Source organism: Rutilus rutilus (assembly GCF_951802725.1).
Source record: "Rutilus rutilus genome assembly, chromosome: 1".
NCBI classification, from domain to species: domain Eukaryota; kingdom Metazoa; phylum Chordata; class Actinopteri; order Cypriniformes; family Leuciscidae; genus Rutilus; species Rutilus rutilus.
Window position 1 is genome coordinate 36798655 of NC_140209.1, and position 14675 is coordinate 36813329.

A 14675-nucleotide genomic window follows, 5' to 3' on the forward strand; every position below is an offset into this window, starting at 1 on the left:
TTTATTTGTCTATATTTTGTCTTTATTTATTTATTTTTATTTTTTTTGCCTTTAACGCAGAACTTCCCGGGCCTCCATCAAATCTGGTTATTTCCAAGATCAGTTCACGATCTGCTACGCTGAAGTTCCGCGCAGGGGACGACGGGAAGACGACCATCTCCAAGTGGATTGTTGAGGGGCAGGTGAGTAATATTTCAGTTCTTCTTTATCTGATCATTATCCGCCTACCATCACGCTGGCCTGAAGCTGTACATCCTCACAGTGCTCCCTGATGAGTCTTCACCAGCAAAGAAAAACATTTTACATGATAATGAAACATCCCTGCAGTGTTGAGTTGAGCACTTATGATGATTTGTGTAGGCTTCGTCTCCTAGCCTTAGCAATGTACATTTCAGTTATTTTGATAGCTTGATGGATTAATCAGCTGGATTCAAGGTGTCAAGGTGGGACAACGAAGTAAAAAATATCTGCAATATTTTTATTTGTCGGTCAGTGTACACCGAATAACATTTTTGGCTGTTGTATCATTTCTCACAAAAATGATAAGGAATCAATCAATCAATCGATCGATTAGCCAAGTTCTTGAGGATTCAATGTGGAATAGTGGAGCAAAAATATCTGTGCTATTTTTATTTGTCAGTCAGTATACACTGAACAACATTATGTATCAATTCTCACAAAAAATAGATAAAAGATAAAGTTCAGGATTCAAGGTGGGACAGTGATGCAAAAAAATTCTGTGCTGTTTTTAATTTGTCGGACAGTGTACACCCAAAAATATTTTTTGCTGTTGTATCGTTTCTCTCAAAAATGAAAAGGAATCAATCAATTAATCAATCAATCAATTAATCAGCAAGTTCTTGAGGATTTAAGGTGAGACAGTGGAGCAAAAAAAAAGTATCTTGTCTAACAATTTTTTTTTATCAAATTAATTTAAAAATGTAAAATGAAAAATAAAATGAAAAAAATGTTTTTTAAGAAGATATAGAAAAAATTAAAGCTCATTGTTTTGTATGCATAAGGTTACGCCGTGCACATTCAGTTGAGTTTAAGGGTTCAAACCGGCATCCAGCTGTCATCACAGGGTTTTAAAAACAGCCCGTATGCACTTATCACACATACTCGATTCACTTCCACTCAGCACTTCCATTTCAACCTGAATAACAGCAAGTTCCAGTTGTGATTGCCCTCTATGGCTCAGAGATGTATTGAGAGCGCATCCTCGCCCTTTCCACATCGCCTGCGACTTTAGCAAAAGTGATGACAGATTGAATCACATGACTGACTCCTAATTTGTAATCGACGTCCACTCTCTAAACTTGACGGCGCCGGGCCGGAGCTTGCAAAAGGAAGCCTCGGCTTTTCATGTGGTGGCACTTGAATTCCAGAGTTGATTGAGGCCGGGCTATCTGCCGCTGCAGAAATCTGTCACCGAGCGAGAGAGAGCCGCAGCATACGCACCAGCTATGAAATACAACAGCGGTCTCCAGCATAAGGTGCCACGCGTCTAACATCTATCACGTTGGCATAAATGCTTACCGCATACAGTACACTCCACTGGTCATAGTAAATCTTCTTGAGTGCTGTGAGCTTTGATTGGTTTAGACTTGGCTTGCACAATGTGTTTGAAATGGGGCAGTGGCTGGCACTGTTCTGGACTCAATTGAAAAAGCTTTAACCTGCTCCGCTCTGCATTCCTGCTGAAGGCCCGTTCCCCACAAAACAGTCTATGAGCCTTTGGCCTGTGATGCACCGGGTATAATGAAGTGCAGTGTGTGGAATTTTCTCCTCCTTCTTTCATTAACTTCACTACTTGGTTCTCAAAAGGGCTTGAAAAATGGCTCTATTTAGATGTTTCAAATGCCACTGGCAGATTAATGTCCAGGTAGTCTCATATAACCAGACTATTGCCATAAAGGCTAGTCCACTTTTTATTCTGGACAAGACCTACCCATCTGACTGATACATAAAATAGCTAACAGTTTTATTTAGGAGGAAAATCCCATTACCATCCATTTAAGTCTTTAAAATATTTGATAGATTTTGTAGTACTTTTTGTAGCAGCCCTGTAAATTGTAAACATGACTTTGTGTCCTGGTGATAAATGAGTGAATGCTCATTTGATTGGAGCTTTCAGTTTTGAGAAAACTCTTGCCATTTATATTTGCAAAATATTCATCTGAATGCACATAGGATAAAAAAAAAAAAAATGTATAGGGCTGTCAAAGTTAATGTACTAACTTTTATTAATATTAATTGAATATGTTTATTGCAGTAATTTTGGAAAACACTTCTCTGATGATATTTATTGTGGAAAAGAAAATCTTGAAAATCTTACTCCTCTTTCATTGCTCTGTTAGTGAGTAGGAAAAAAAATACATTTAATAATTTACTTTGAGTTTAGTACAATGACAATATAAACCCAATTATTTCATTTTGCAAACAAAAAAATTTAATAAATAGGGCTGTCAAAATTAACGCGTTAACACATGTGATTAATAACTCGGTGGCATTGACTTCTCTTTCGCACTTGAATGGACAAAAACACAAAAATATGTAACGAGTTAGCTCAAAGGGGAAATATTAATAATAACTCATAACTTGTTATGATTAATTATTAATATTTGGGTCAGTTAATTGGATTAACTTGATGTAGCTAAATTAATATTACAATCAATTAATCAGTTTTGATTATTCATTTATTCTAAGAAAAGCGTATCTTTCATGGCCCCCGAAAAATAATTATTTCTTAGCATGTACAGCGCTTAAATATTATTTGTTAAACTATAACAAATACTTGTGTTTGATTTGTCTCAGTCGTTACAATATGTCAAAATGCTTGCTTTGTCGAGTGTCCTCGTACACACAGTCTTAAATGAGTTAGATAAAATCTTAAATGACCATAAAGAGTTGCAAGGACATATGTGTCAGATCTGCGTCATGTGCTTCAGATCTAAAAGTGACAGCAGCCTAATAAACCTGCTGCTGTGATGTCTGTAATTAATGTTAATCAAAGAACAAAAGACAAAGAGAAAATCACTCACTTCTCTTGACTGAATAACTTTGTACCTTTAATAAGGATTAATCTATTTTTAAATTATAATTTAAAAAAGGAGGTCATCATATTTAGGGGTAATTGGTGTTGTTGCCACAGACCGTTACAGCAGTGCTCTCTGTATTCAGGTGGGCAGTGTCGGTGATGAGGAAGAGTGGAAGGTGTTGTACGAGAAAGAGAACGACCCTGAAGCTCAGTTGCTGGAGGTGCCCAATCTCACACCGTTCACACACTACAGGTCAGTGTTGTTTCTGTACAAACACACATTAGATACATTAAGACAGACAGCAATTGCCATGAAAACAGCATTTTCATTTGCTTTAACCTGAATTAATACACATTTTAAGTGAGCTTATTAAATAAAGACATCTAGATTACTCCAATTACAGTTGAATTACTGAAGACAAGTATACACCGTAATCATACTATGATTATTCTTTGCCTGCATGAATAAATCGAATGGTACGCAGTTCAAGTCAGCGCACTATGGCAATGTTTTCCGTTCTGTATTTATGCCTGTGATCTTGTTGTTTTCTGCTTCTTTCCCTGAGGATGCAGTTAATTCATTCCTTTCTTCTTTCCTGTTCTTTCTGATCTTGACATCTTTGTAATATTTGTCTTATGCTGAAAAAAGAGAATTGAACTGAGATTTGCTACAGAATTGCTGAGACATAGTATGTGCATGAAATCTATTTACACACAGAAACCAGTTATTTTATGCATGGACTTCAGAATTCACTATACACCGCAAGTTCTGTGAGTGACGGTCGCATTTGAATGATCATTCTGTGAGTGTACAGAATATATCACAGCGAAAAATCACTCCAAACCTTGCAATGGTTGACATAGTGACCATATCTACAATATTGCATCTTGTGGATTTAACAAACATGCTGGCCAACTGTTTAACCTGTTTTGTGTTGTTGTTGCTGAAAGAAGTAATAGCAACCAATGACTTAATATTTATCAACTGTTCTTAGTAAACTGTAGAGCTAAAATAGTCTCTTTTCACATTCACAAAACAAGTTTAAATATTTGAAAACAGGATGTTACATTATCCTAATTCACATTTACAAAATATGATATGCAAAATTCATTAAAAAAAGATTCACAAATGCAAAGCACAAATCCTAAATATACAAGTATGTTTGCAATGTACAAACTGATTGTTGATTCTGCATTTGCAAATGGTCGTGCGTGTGAGAATCGTTATGGATTTGTGTGGGCCAATCTTGAGAACGGACATTCTCTTTAGCCAATCAGACGTGAGTTTTCAATCCAGCCATTCATAGTAGTGTAAAAATATTCTTGTTATAAAAAATGTAAATAAAAAAGGTTTCCTGTTACCTTAACACATAAATTACAATTAATTCTTAAAGAAACATTAAAAAGTCACAGCACTTATGGTGTTAAAAACTTAGACCAACTATGTAAAAAGAAAAATAAGAGCTATTCAGTCTTTGTGTGGTATGATTATTTCATTCCAATAATATAAAGCTACTGCTGTTATCTAAACAGGTTTAATATCTGACTTCAACCATTTGTTTCAGACAGCTTGAATCATCTCTGAGCTTCATGATGAACTGCTTGCCTCAGTGTTTTTCTCTACCCCGCAATTTATGTCAGATCTTATGGATGTTGCCGCAGCCTCTCCATTTGTTCTGCTTGCTGATAAACTTTGATTTCATGGTAATTGGTGCAATTATAAAGTGAATTGGAGCGAGCACAGGGTTCTTTGCCATCTATTTTCCCACTGGGAAGTCTTACCAGTGTTGAGTTAAGTTTGAACAATGTGACTGATTAACTTGATGGTTACAGGTTCCGAATGCAGCAGGTGAATATCGTGGGCCAGAGTCCGGTGAGCGTGCCGTCCCGTGTAATTCAAACCCTGCAGGCTCCTCCAGACATGGCGCCCAGCAGCGTGACTGTACGCACGGCCAGTGAGACCAGCTTGTGGCTACGCTGGGTGGTAAGTGGCATTGTGGTTGAAGATCTGGGCCTGTAACTAAAAGATTGTAGGTTTAAAAGTGAAAGTTTTTGAAAATGAAAGTTTTCATGTCAACGTACCCTAATACGTATAACTCAGCAGTTCATATCTGCACTGAGAAATATAAAGCAAGCCATGTGCATTATATTCAGTTGGCTTCATTCAATAATTCAGGGCCTTAAGAAAACAGGTTCAAGGAAGCTATTACATTGTAACTTTCAGTCCTAGAGTTCTGACAGGCTGTCATTATCTTGGACCACACATGAATTCAGGCTAGGATGTTGAAAGCAGGGTGTTTTTAGACATCTATCGATTTTCACCTGATATAAAGACTGCTGACATGTGAGAGCTAGTGGCTAAATTGAGTTTCTAAAATTGAAGCTCTTTACCTGTCAAATTAAAAGCACATGAGAGCTGATGTTTTGCCAGTTTGTGACATCTCACTTACCTTTTGGCACCCACTCAAAATCGTTCAGTTGATTTTTTGGGACACGTAAATGATGAAGCATTATTAAATATGCGTATTAAATATAAATATGAGATTTATAGGAGCATGTATATTTAATTGGGTTAGGCTGAGCTCAGTGTGCTTGCATTAGCAATGTTCAGGACTGAGACTGCGAGTTATAGAGGCCACACTGTTTATTTTTACACAGTGTCATTTTGGTTGGAATTTTTTTTTTAATTGAGTCTATATTTCATCATATTCTTTATTTTTAGCCCATTTTACCCTGACTGAAAAGGCACATAATTTTAGTCAAGGAATATAATATTTTAACTGAAGATATTGCTCCAAATGAAAAATAATTTAGGGTGTGTAGGATTTGTATTTAATTTTTTCTCTTATGCTCAACAGGGCTGCATTTATTTGATCAAAAATACAGTAAAACAGTATAATTGTGAAGTATTACAATAAAAAAACAGGTTTCTATTAAAACAGTTTAAAATGTAATTTATTCCTGCGATGCAAAGCAAAATTTTCAGCATCATTACTCTTGTCTTCAGTGTCACATGATCCTTCAGAAATCATTCTAATATGACGATTCGCTGCTCAAGAAGCATTTCTTATTATCTTATTTTATATTGTTGAAAACTGTTGTACTGCTTAATTTTTTCGTAAACCGTGATATGTTTTGTTTCAGGATTATTTGATGAATAGAAAGTTCAAAAGAACAGAATTTATTTAAAATATAAATGTAATTATAAATGTCTTTACTGTTACCTTTAATTAATTTCATGGACCCTTGCTGAATAAATGTATTCATTTCAATATAAAATAAAATAATAAAATGTAATAAAAAAAATCTTACTGACCCCAAACTTTGGAATTGTAGTGGAAAATACCATTAACATAACAACATAAACATTTATTCATTAAAATATACGTGAATATATAAAATATTTGTTGCCATAACCAAACTATATAATGTGAAAACTGTGCATTTGCCTCAGTGAGTGTCAAATGTTATTATTTAATCTTATATACGACGGTTCAGTCCTAATTTAAATAAATTCATTCTAGTTTTTTCTTCTGTAAAAGACATAGTTAGTTCATTATTAATATCTGACCGTGTTCGTCATTTATTGTCTGCTGTATGTATTCATTAAAATCATGATGCATCTTTTTTCTCATCTTCATTACTGATCGTGAAATCAAAACACCCTTTGTCAAGGAACATCCCCGTCAGTAATTCTGTTGACTGATTCTGAGAGTCTGATGTTTCCCCGGCAGCCACTGCCAGAGACCGAGTACAACGGAAACCCGGAGAGCGTGGGCTACAGGGTCAGAGTGTTGCGAGCGGACCTGCGGGGTGAGGCCAGCACACGATTGGTGAACGACAGGCTGGAGAGGGAGATCACCCTGGAGGGCCTGGAGGAGTGGACCGAGTATCAGCTGCAGATCCAGGCCTTTAATTCCATAGGCTCCGGACCCTGGAGTGAGACCGTGAAGGGTCGTACGCGGGAGTCAGGTGAGGACATGATGTGACTGATACCCATGGGATACAGAGACGTATTTGCCAATGTGATGCAGAGAGCATCTTGAAATTTCCATTATTCTCAGGACAATCATATTCTCAAATGTAAACAGGTGGTTGGCAAATTGAATTTTATTTCCTTTATGTGATCACATAACAGCCCCTCACAACACTCTCAATCTGTCTGGCTCGAGAGTTGCTCTGAATGCATGCCTACACAGCAGATAAGAAGCAAGGTGATTGGCTGCCTGGTGTCGCTATTATCTTCTCTGTTGCTTTCTGCAAGATGCACGCAAGGGAGATTTATGGCCCCAAATGGCTGCTGCGGAAACTCCTAAAATCTGATATTTAAAGGTGAAGTGTGTCATTTCTGTGTCATTGGTGATATCAAACTCAATTGCAAATATGTTTATATTTTATGAAGACTATGAGAAAGTCGGAGTTTGCGATACATTTCTCCTCCCCTACCAAGAAACACTCGCTGTGGCTGGATGCGCTTAAATCTGCAGTATAAGGACGCTTTCCTGTCACATATCACACATGCACACTTCAATAAGATGACAGAACGCAGGTTAAGGGCGATATCAGGGAAATGGGCAAAAATCTAGTTTTGTCGATCGGTGCCGTTTATGACCTCACGGTGATAAAGGAAAAAGTTAACGCGTTTCTTGGCCACACACGTTGTCGGCTTATTAAACATTATCAGGATAAGAACGTGCATGTAAACGCACTCTGTGTCGGTACTGTTATGCCCAACCTAGTTGGGCCACTCAAACATATTGCAATTCAGTTTGGTGCCACTAGTGGTTCAGAAATTGCACACTTCAACATTTGGATGACCGTATGCAGAAATTAAGTTTGTGTGTAGAGGGAGTCATTATGTAGTTGTGTGGCTACATGTAGGGACGTTCCGGGCTGACCGGGCTGCCTGATATAAGGCCTGGTGCTAAAGGTTTGTCAGTCTTTTAGTGGTCTGTTTACGCTCACACTCTTGCTTGCTGCTCACATGTTAATGTTGTTTGCTTTCTTTCCATTCTTCCCATGACATTGGACAGGTGACTAATCCACGTGAGTTTACTCAGTACTCGTGGGCCGTGTGTTAAGGCACTGTGCGATAAGGGAGTGTGATTTGTCTTTGTCTGTTTGTGCAGTGCCATCTGGGGCTCCGGAAAATGTGACGGCGGAGGCCATGAGCTCCAGTCGCATCCTGGTAACCTGGGGCCCTGTTCCTGAGCACGAGCAGAACGGCAACATCCTCGGATACAAGGTGGTTACTTGTGAGAAAAGCTCTCTGTTGATGTTTTCTTTTTGTTTTTACATTCTTTGTGATTTCACACAAATAAAAATGACCTCCGACTGATGTCAAGTAGTGCTCTGAGGTACTCTGAAACAATGTCTGCTGAAAGAGCCCTTGGCTCAGTATAATTATAGCGTCTCAGAAGTGAATAAATGTTGTTGTTTTTCTTATGTATGATTGACCCCTTAAACCATGTTCTATATGATGAAATGACATGCAAGATTTGATGTTTTGGTTCTTGAGAAGAGGATGCATTGTTTTTATTCGTCATTGAAAGCCAGCATTTCTTATAATAACTGCTCATTGCAGCTCTACTACTTAATCTTAAAATTAACCCCTCGAAATGTGTATATATATATATGAAAATAAGTAAAAGTAAATCTATTTAAGAAAACAAGACAAAAAATACTAAAGAAAATGTACAAATAAATAAATATATATATATGTAGATATATATGTTTGATATAACCCTTTTAACTTTATATGCCTTGTATGTCATATAATCATTAAATGTGTTTCTCTTTTAAGCCCTATAAAGCATGTTCCAGTAGCATTTTCATTTCATTTTAAGTAATCAACTGGATCATTCATGCATTCATGGAAAGTCTGACCCTTGCAGAAAGATAAATATTTTCAGTTAGATGAGTTAATGTGTACCCATATGTTCAGAGAAGCTTCTCTGGTTTAAAGTCAACAGTAATTAAGCTTTATGGGGAAAAAAGAAAACAAAAGAAGCCTGCTGAACAGAAGACCAAGAGGAACCAACTTCACACCATTCTGCCTTACTAACAGCTATCCCTGTGTGTTTCCATTTAATGTGATCTTAAATTAAAGTCAGTCACAATCACAAAATCACACAACAGTGGTGTGAGCCTTGATCATGCTTAATATAATTATTCTTCTAGGTTCTGTACAAAGAGAAAGACTCGGATTTGGAGGCACAGGTGAACGTGGTTAAAGGGAATCTGACACAGTCTGTCTTGCTGAGGAACCTGCGTAAATACGTCCAGTACGAAATCCAAGTTTTGGCTTTTACTCGAATCGGAGATGGGCAACTCAGCAGCCCCGCAGTCCTGGAGAGGACCAAGGATGATGGTGGGCAAATCTTTCTGTTTCATGAGATTTACTCCCTTTCATTTCATTCCAAACCCATATTTAGTGTTTAGTTTTTTTCTGTAGAACACAAAGTATGTGTAATGCAGCTCATACAACAACAGTTCATAGTCACATCTTCTGTTAAGCTACAAAAAAAAAAAAACCGAAAAGCGACTTATAAGTATTGTCAACAAACTTTGTAATATTCCAAATATTTTGATGCCACATGAAGCTTTGTGTGAGAAACTAATTGAAATATAAATATTTATTCAGTGATAATCTTTTCCACAGCACAGTTTGTAATTTGAGTAGCTAAAACGTAACTTTTGTCGTTAAAAAAATAAAAATAAAGCCGTTTAAGTTTGAAACGGCATGAGATGAATAATGAATTTTCATTTTTGGATGAACTATCCCTTTAATGCTGTAACTCTGTTTTATGTGCACCCTCCTTGACCAAGCTGTGTAAGTTTATGAGCTGTCATGAATATTGGGCATTTGCTCTGCGCACGAGAAGTGCACAGATTGATGTGGCCTTGGATTTTATTGAATAAAAAGACAAAATGCCATTTAGTCTTGAGCTCTTTCAGACACTTTTTTGAAGGTCTTCTGTAGTTTTTGATGCTTCATTTGTTTTTGGTGTACATTCTTTGCCTTTGCATTGACTTCATTGATTCGCACACTGTCGTTTACCTCTTTCCACCGCTATACAGGCCTTTAAAAAAATTTTTTTTAAGATTAGAAAACTTCAACATTTAGAGTACGACACCACAAGAACTCTGTCTGTGAGGGTGGCCTCCAAATGTTTACTTAATGGACTTCATCTTAAATAGACTTTGAAGGGTTGGCTGAATTTGAGGAATGAAAGCTTTCAGAAGAGAGGTATGATAGTTTGCTATCTATTATAGCAGTGATTCACTCCGGTCAGGATTACAGACAGAAAACAGATGGAACTAATACACTCTTATATGATTGCTATACAGCCAAAAGGGCCATAAGGGACAGACTAGAGCAGAAATGTGTTTTTGGGAAACGGCACAAATAAGGCCCCCCTCAAGGTTGTTCTGGGGAAACAATTGATATGCGCAGTGTACCTAGAGATTTGTCAGATAAAGCAACACGGTGTGCACAAGTGAAGTGCTGAATTGTAATTTCTTTCATATCTATTTATCTCATATTATGTTTATTTCATTCAAGGATGTTACACTTGGAAACTTAATTTTAAATATAAACCATCTGCCATCAGTTCTTTACTCAGAAATTAGTTATTAGATAGTGTTATCTATGTATCTCAATGGAAAAGGAAGCATTGTATATGTTACTTAACTAGACTGTAACCACACATTCAAGACTATGACTAAGGGGAATCAAATGTAATGGTCTACAAATCATCCAATGAAAAAAAACACATGGGCTTATAACTAATCTGAATATTGTGAGGGACAACTATATTTTGATTGAACTTCCACCAGTTTTTTTTTTTTTTTTTTTTTTTAAACACATTTGCCCAATCACAAGTCTGGTCAAGGTTGGTAAAAATGTTTGATTAAACTCTCCTTCCTGTGTGTCCTCTGTTTAACGTCCAACAAAACTCAATACTAATTAATTGTGAAACATTTAACAACTGCTTTGAGCAGTGGCGGCCCCTGGCATACACAATAAAGGCAGTGGCCTGGTGCAGCTTGTGGCGCTGTGTGTGGAGACAGTTCTCAGAAGTGCACTACATTTTCACAGATTCTGTACAGATTCACAGCATTGTGTCTGCTCTCTGATCCTCTTGCCCTCTCACTGCAAATTAATTGTGACTTAGCGGGTAACTTTTTCCTGTGCTTTACTTCTCTGCCCCCTAAAACTTCGGCTGCTTTCTGTCTGCACCATAGAAGTAGAATAAGTGATCTGCCCATGAAAAGTCTCTTTAACTTCTAGAAGCCAAAAATGCTGCCTATACCATTTGTAAGGTTTTGTTTTTTTGTTTTGTTTTGGGTTGGGTTTTGGTATTAATGTTTGTATTTATTTATTTATTTATTTATTTATCAATAGCAAGGTAAAAAGGCCCCTTCCTGCAATTATGTAAATCTCTCCAGTCCTAAAAAGTAAAATTACAAAATGTATTCATTATTTTAGAACGTAAATCAATAATAGTAATTCAATAAATTATGCATATATAAACATAATAAACTTAAATGTAAATATAAACACTTATTTATGTTTTAATGTAAATATTATCTATCTATAAATTACAGAAACGTGTGTCTGTCTGTCTGTCAGCTTCTAGTTCTTACTTCATACTTCATACTTCTGTATATTATATCTATCTATAAATTACGGGAACGTCTTTATGTCTGTGTGTGTGTGTTATTCGCATATCTCTTGAACCGTTAGTCCGATGGATTTCAAACTTGACAGGTGTCTTGCTACGGGCATGAGTAAGTGCAGTGCCAAGTTTGACATTGTTTGGATTAGAAATGCAAAAGATATCATTAAATATATATCGGTAAAAGAAGCACACACTGGCTTTTGCCGCTCTAGCCGCTGGCCACTCCCCCTCTCACACTGCACACTGAGTGAGCACAGCCCAGGACCAGAGACTGAGAGGGTCAAAGAAAGCAGCGGAGCTTAAGTAGCGTTTTCTCAGAGTTCACTGTGTAGCCTGCTCCCTCAATCGTGTAGTTCAATTTTCCACATTTATTGTATGTCATTATGTCAGTATCAGTATTTGCTTTCTACCATACACAAATAAAAATGTCACCAAACTTTTGCTGTGTAATTGTAACAATGAGCACTCAAACACACCAAACCAACAATTACTAAAACCACACACGCGCTTGAATCGACGCGCTTATTCATTTGTGGAAATTAACTGAATCTGTAAGTCAGCTATGCTGTTTACTTCTGAATATTATATTTCATTCTGGTGCGCTTAACGTTATCGCTACTGTGTAATAGTAGCCTATGCTATTCACCAACTAAACATACCCTATTCAATGCGTTCACAGTCTCTTTCACGGGCATCATTTGTAGTAGCCTATTCACAAACTGTTTGCTCAAGCATAGCGTTTTCTCGGAGTTCACTGTGTGCTTTCTACCATGCACAAATAAAAATGTCACAGAACTTTTGCTGTGTAATTGTAACAATGAGCACTCAAATACACCAAACCAACAATTACTAAAAACACACACAAAAACTGATTTTGCACGGGCATTTTGCACTAGTAAATCTTAATTTGTAAAGCAGCTACAACAACATGTCCCCCTCAACGTGATCGTTACAGCCTTGTAACTAACCCATGTTTGTCACATTGTGCAGTTTTGAGCAGTTGACCAAAAATGTTATCACGAGTGTGGACGTCATGGGGATAGCGATAGAAGCCTTTTCCCCCGGCTGGTGAGAGCCATTTAAAGAAGCCCACTATGTGATATACAGGGGTCAGCCTTAATCCAGCCGGACACAGAGTCACGTTAATGGAGTCTGCATGCCTGCGGTCAGCTCTGTGCTGCTCTCAGAATAAGAGATAACAGGTCTCTTTTAAACGTGGCTGTAAATGGAGCTCCCCCTCAACAGACGCGGAGAGCTCGGGCCATTTCACCGCCGCACTTTTATGATGGAAGTGCAGGGCCCGGGCAGCATGTTCCCCCGTCTGTGATCACTCGACCTTGGCAGCAATTATCTGTGTGTTTGCCTTTTAAATTCCCCTCCAGAACAGACCTCATTAAGGACTAATGGTACAGCACCGTTTTAGCCAGGCCCGAATGGTGTACGCAGGAGTTTGGAGATGCTACAGGCCGTCCATCCTGTTTGGGGTGGATTTGAGTGATTGTCCTAGCTTTTGTTTGCCTAAACCTAAACATCCTGTAATTGGATTTAATCAGAGACGTATCAGCAAAACAGGCAGCAAATTGGACAGTTCTTTTTTGTACTGCGATTAGATTAGCTTGCTTTACAGTCTTTAATGTCCGCATGTCTCTGAAAAGATTGGCATGAAAGTGTTTATTAGTGACCCGCTAAAAGAAGTAATTACTAAACGGATTTTCTAATTGTAGATGCAGAGTAAATGCACGCAAGTCACGAGTCGTGCATCATAAGTGGCTACCCCTCTTGTGCGTGTAATCTCCATATAAGCCTCATGGCACACGAAGGGCTGATAGCAGGATGATGAATGCTAGCAATACATTGGAAAGAGAAAGAGGTATCTTGGGAAAAGCACTCTCTACTGTAAGAGCTTCTTCTTGTGGACATGTGTCCCTGTGGACCCACACACTATGACTGCAAAAAGCAATACAAATCAAATCGCTGTCAGATGTGTTAGATTTATAAGTTCCTTAATGTCCAGGAAATGAAACATAGAATCCGCCTAACCGACCGCATCGACTGGGGGAATCCAGAGAGAAATAAAGAAGCGGTCGAGAGACGGCACAAACGTTGATTGTGTTTGTTCCACATTTGTACAGCATGGCTATTCTCGTACAACACAGTAACAGTGTGTTTGCAATGCTGTTTTCTGAGTGTGTGTGTGTGTGTGTGTGCCTCAGGCCCACCACTGTTATTGGATTCCCTCCATGTTATCTGTCGCTCTACAGGTGTCCTGTTAGTGGATGTATAGGTCTGTCACAGATGCCTTGGAGAGAGAGGAAAGTGTGTATGTTTAGAGGTGAGATGCACCAGCAGGGGAAGGAAACATCCCCCTTAATCAAGGTCCTCTAAAGCGGAGCCCTCTTTTAGCACCGGTGGCGCACTGTGTCCTTCAGAGTCGGGCGCAACAGTCATTACATCCTCCAGTCATCATTGATCTCCTCCTGTAGGCAGCAGATTTGCCCATCAGCAATTAGCTTCAGTCTTAACGTACAATGGTAGAGCCTTGGCCGTCTAGCGGAACATGTGGCTCAGCAATAGCCTGCTTCAGAAGGGGTAGAGTGAGTGGGTGTGCCATGTGGCAGCACTCATGGAGCAGGATGGCTCTAAATATTCTTGTCAAGGGCAAGACGACAAAGTCTAAGGGGAGAACGACCAGATTTTGCCGCTCTCTGGCCGACAACTAATCATTAGTAGTGTTTGCTAAGGAAGATTTGGGCAGATTAGAATTAACCCCACAGACCAAGTAGATCTTTGCAGCTAAATTATACCTCATATCACGTGGCTTGTAGATTCAATTTTAGACCAGAACACTGCAAAGCAACATGCTTACAGACACTCAGAGCACCCTGGACTGACAGAACCCTAGCAACCAACCTACAACACCCTTGCAACCACATAATAATGTGCTGACAACC

The 14675-nt window shown here is 38.3% G+C and overlaps 1 protein-coding gene across 6 annotated transcripts in view; it reads left to right on the top strand.

Moving 5' to 3' along the window:
- sdk1a (sidekick cell adhesion molecule 1a) overlaps positions 1-14675 on the top strand; it is a 344319-nt gene that overhangs the window by 289120 nt on the left and 40524 nt on the right. For all 6 annotated transcript variants that reach the window (XM_084434485.1, XM_084434486.1, XM_084434487.1 and 3 more), the window contains 6 exons: positions 61-182; positions 3184-3293; positions 4874-5024; positions 6775-7012; positions 8170-8285; positions 9221-9410. In XM_084434485.1, coding sequence (XP_084290611.1) covers positions 61-182; positions 3184-3293; positions 4874-5024; positions 6775-7012; positions 8170-8285; positions 9221-9410 — 927 coding nt within the window. The remainder of the gene's footprint in view (positions 1-60; positions 183-3183; positions 3294-4873; positions 5025-6774; positions 7013-8169; positions 8286-9220; positions 9411-14675) is intronic.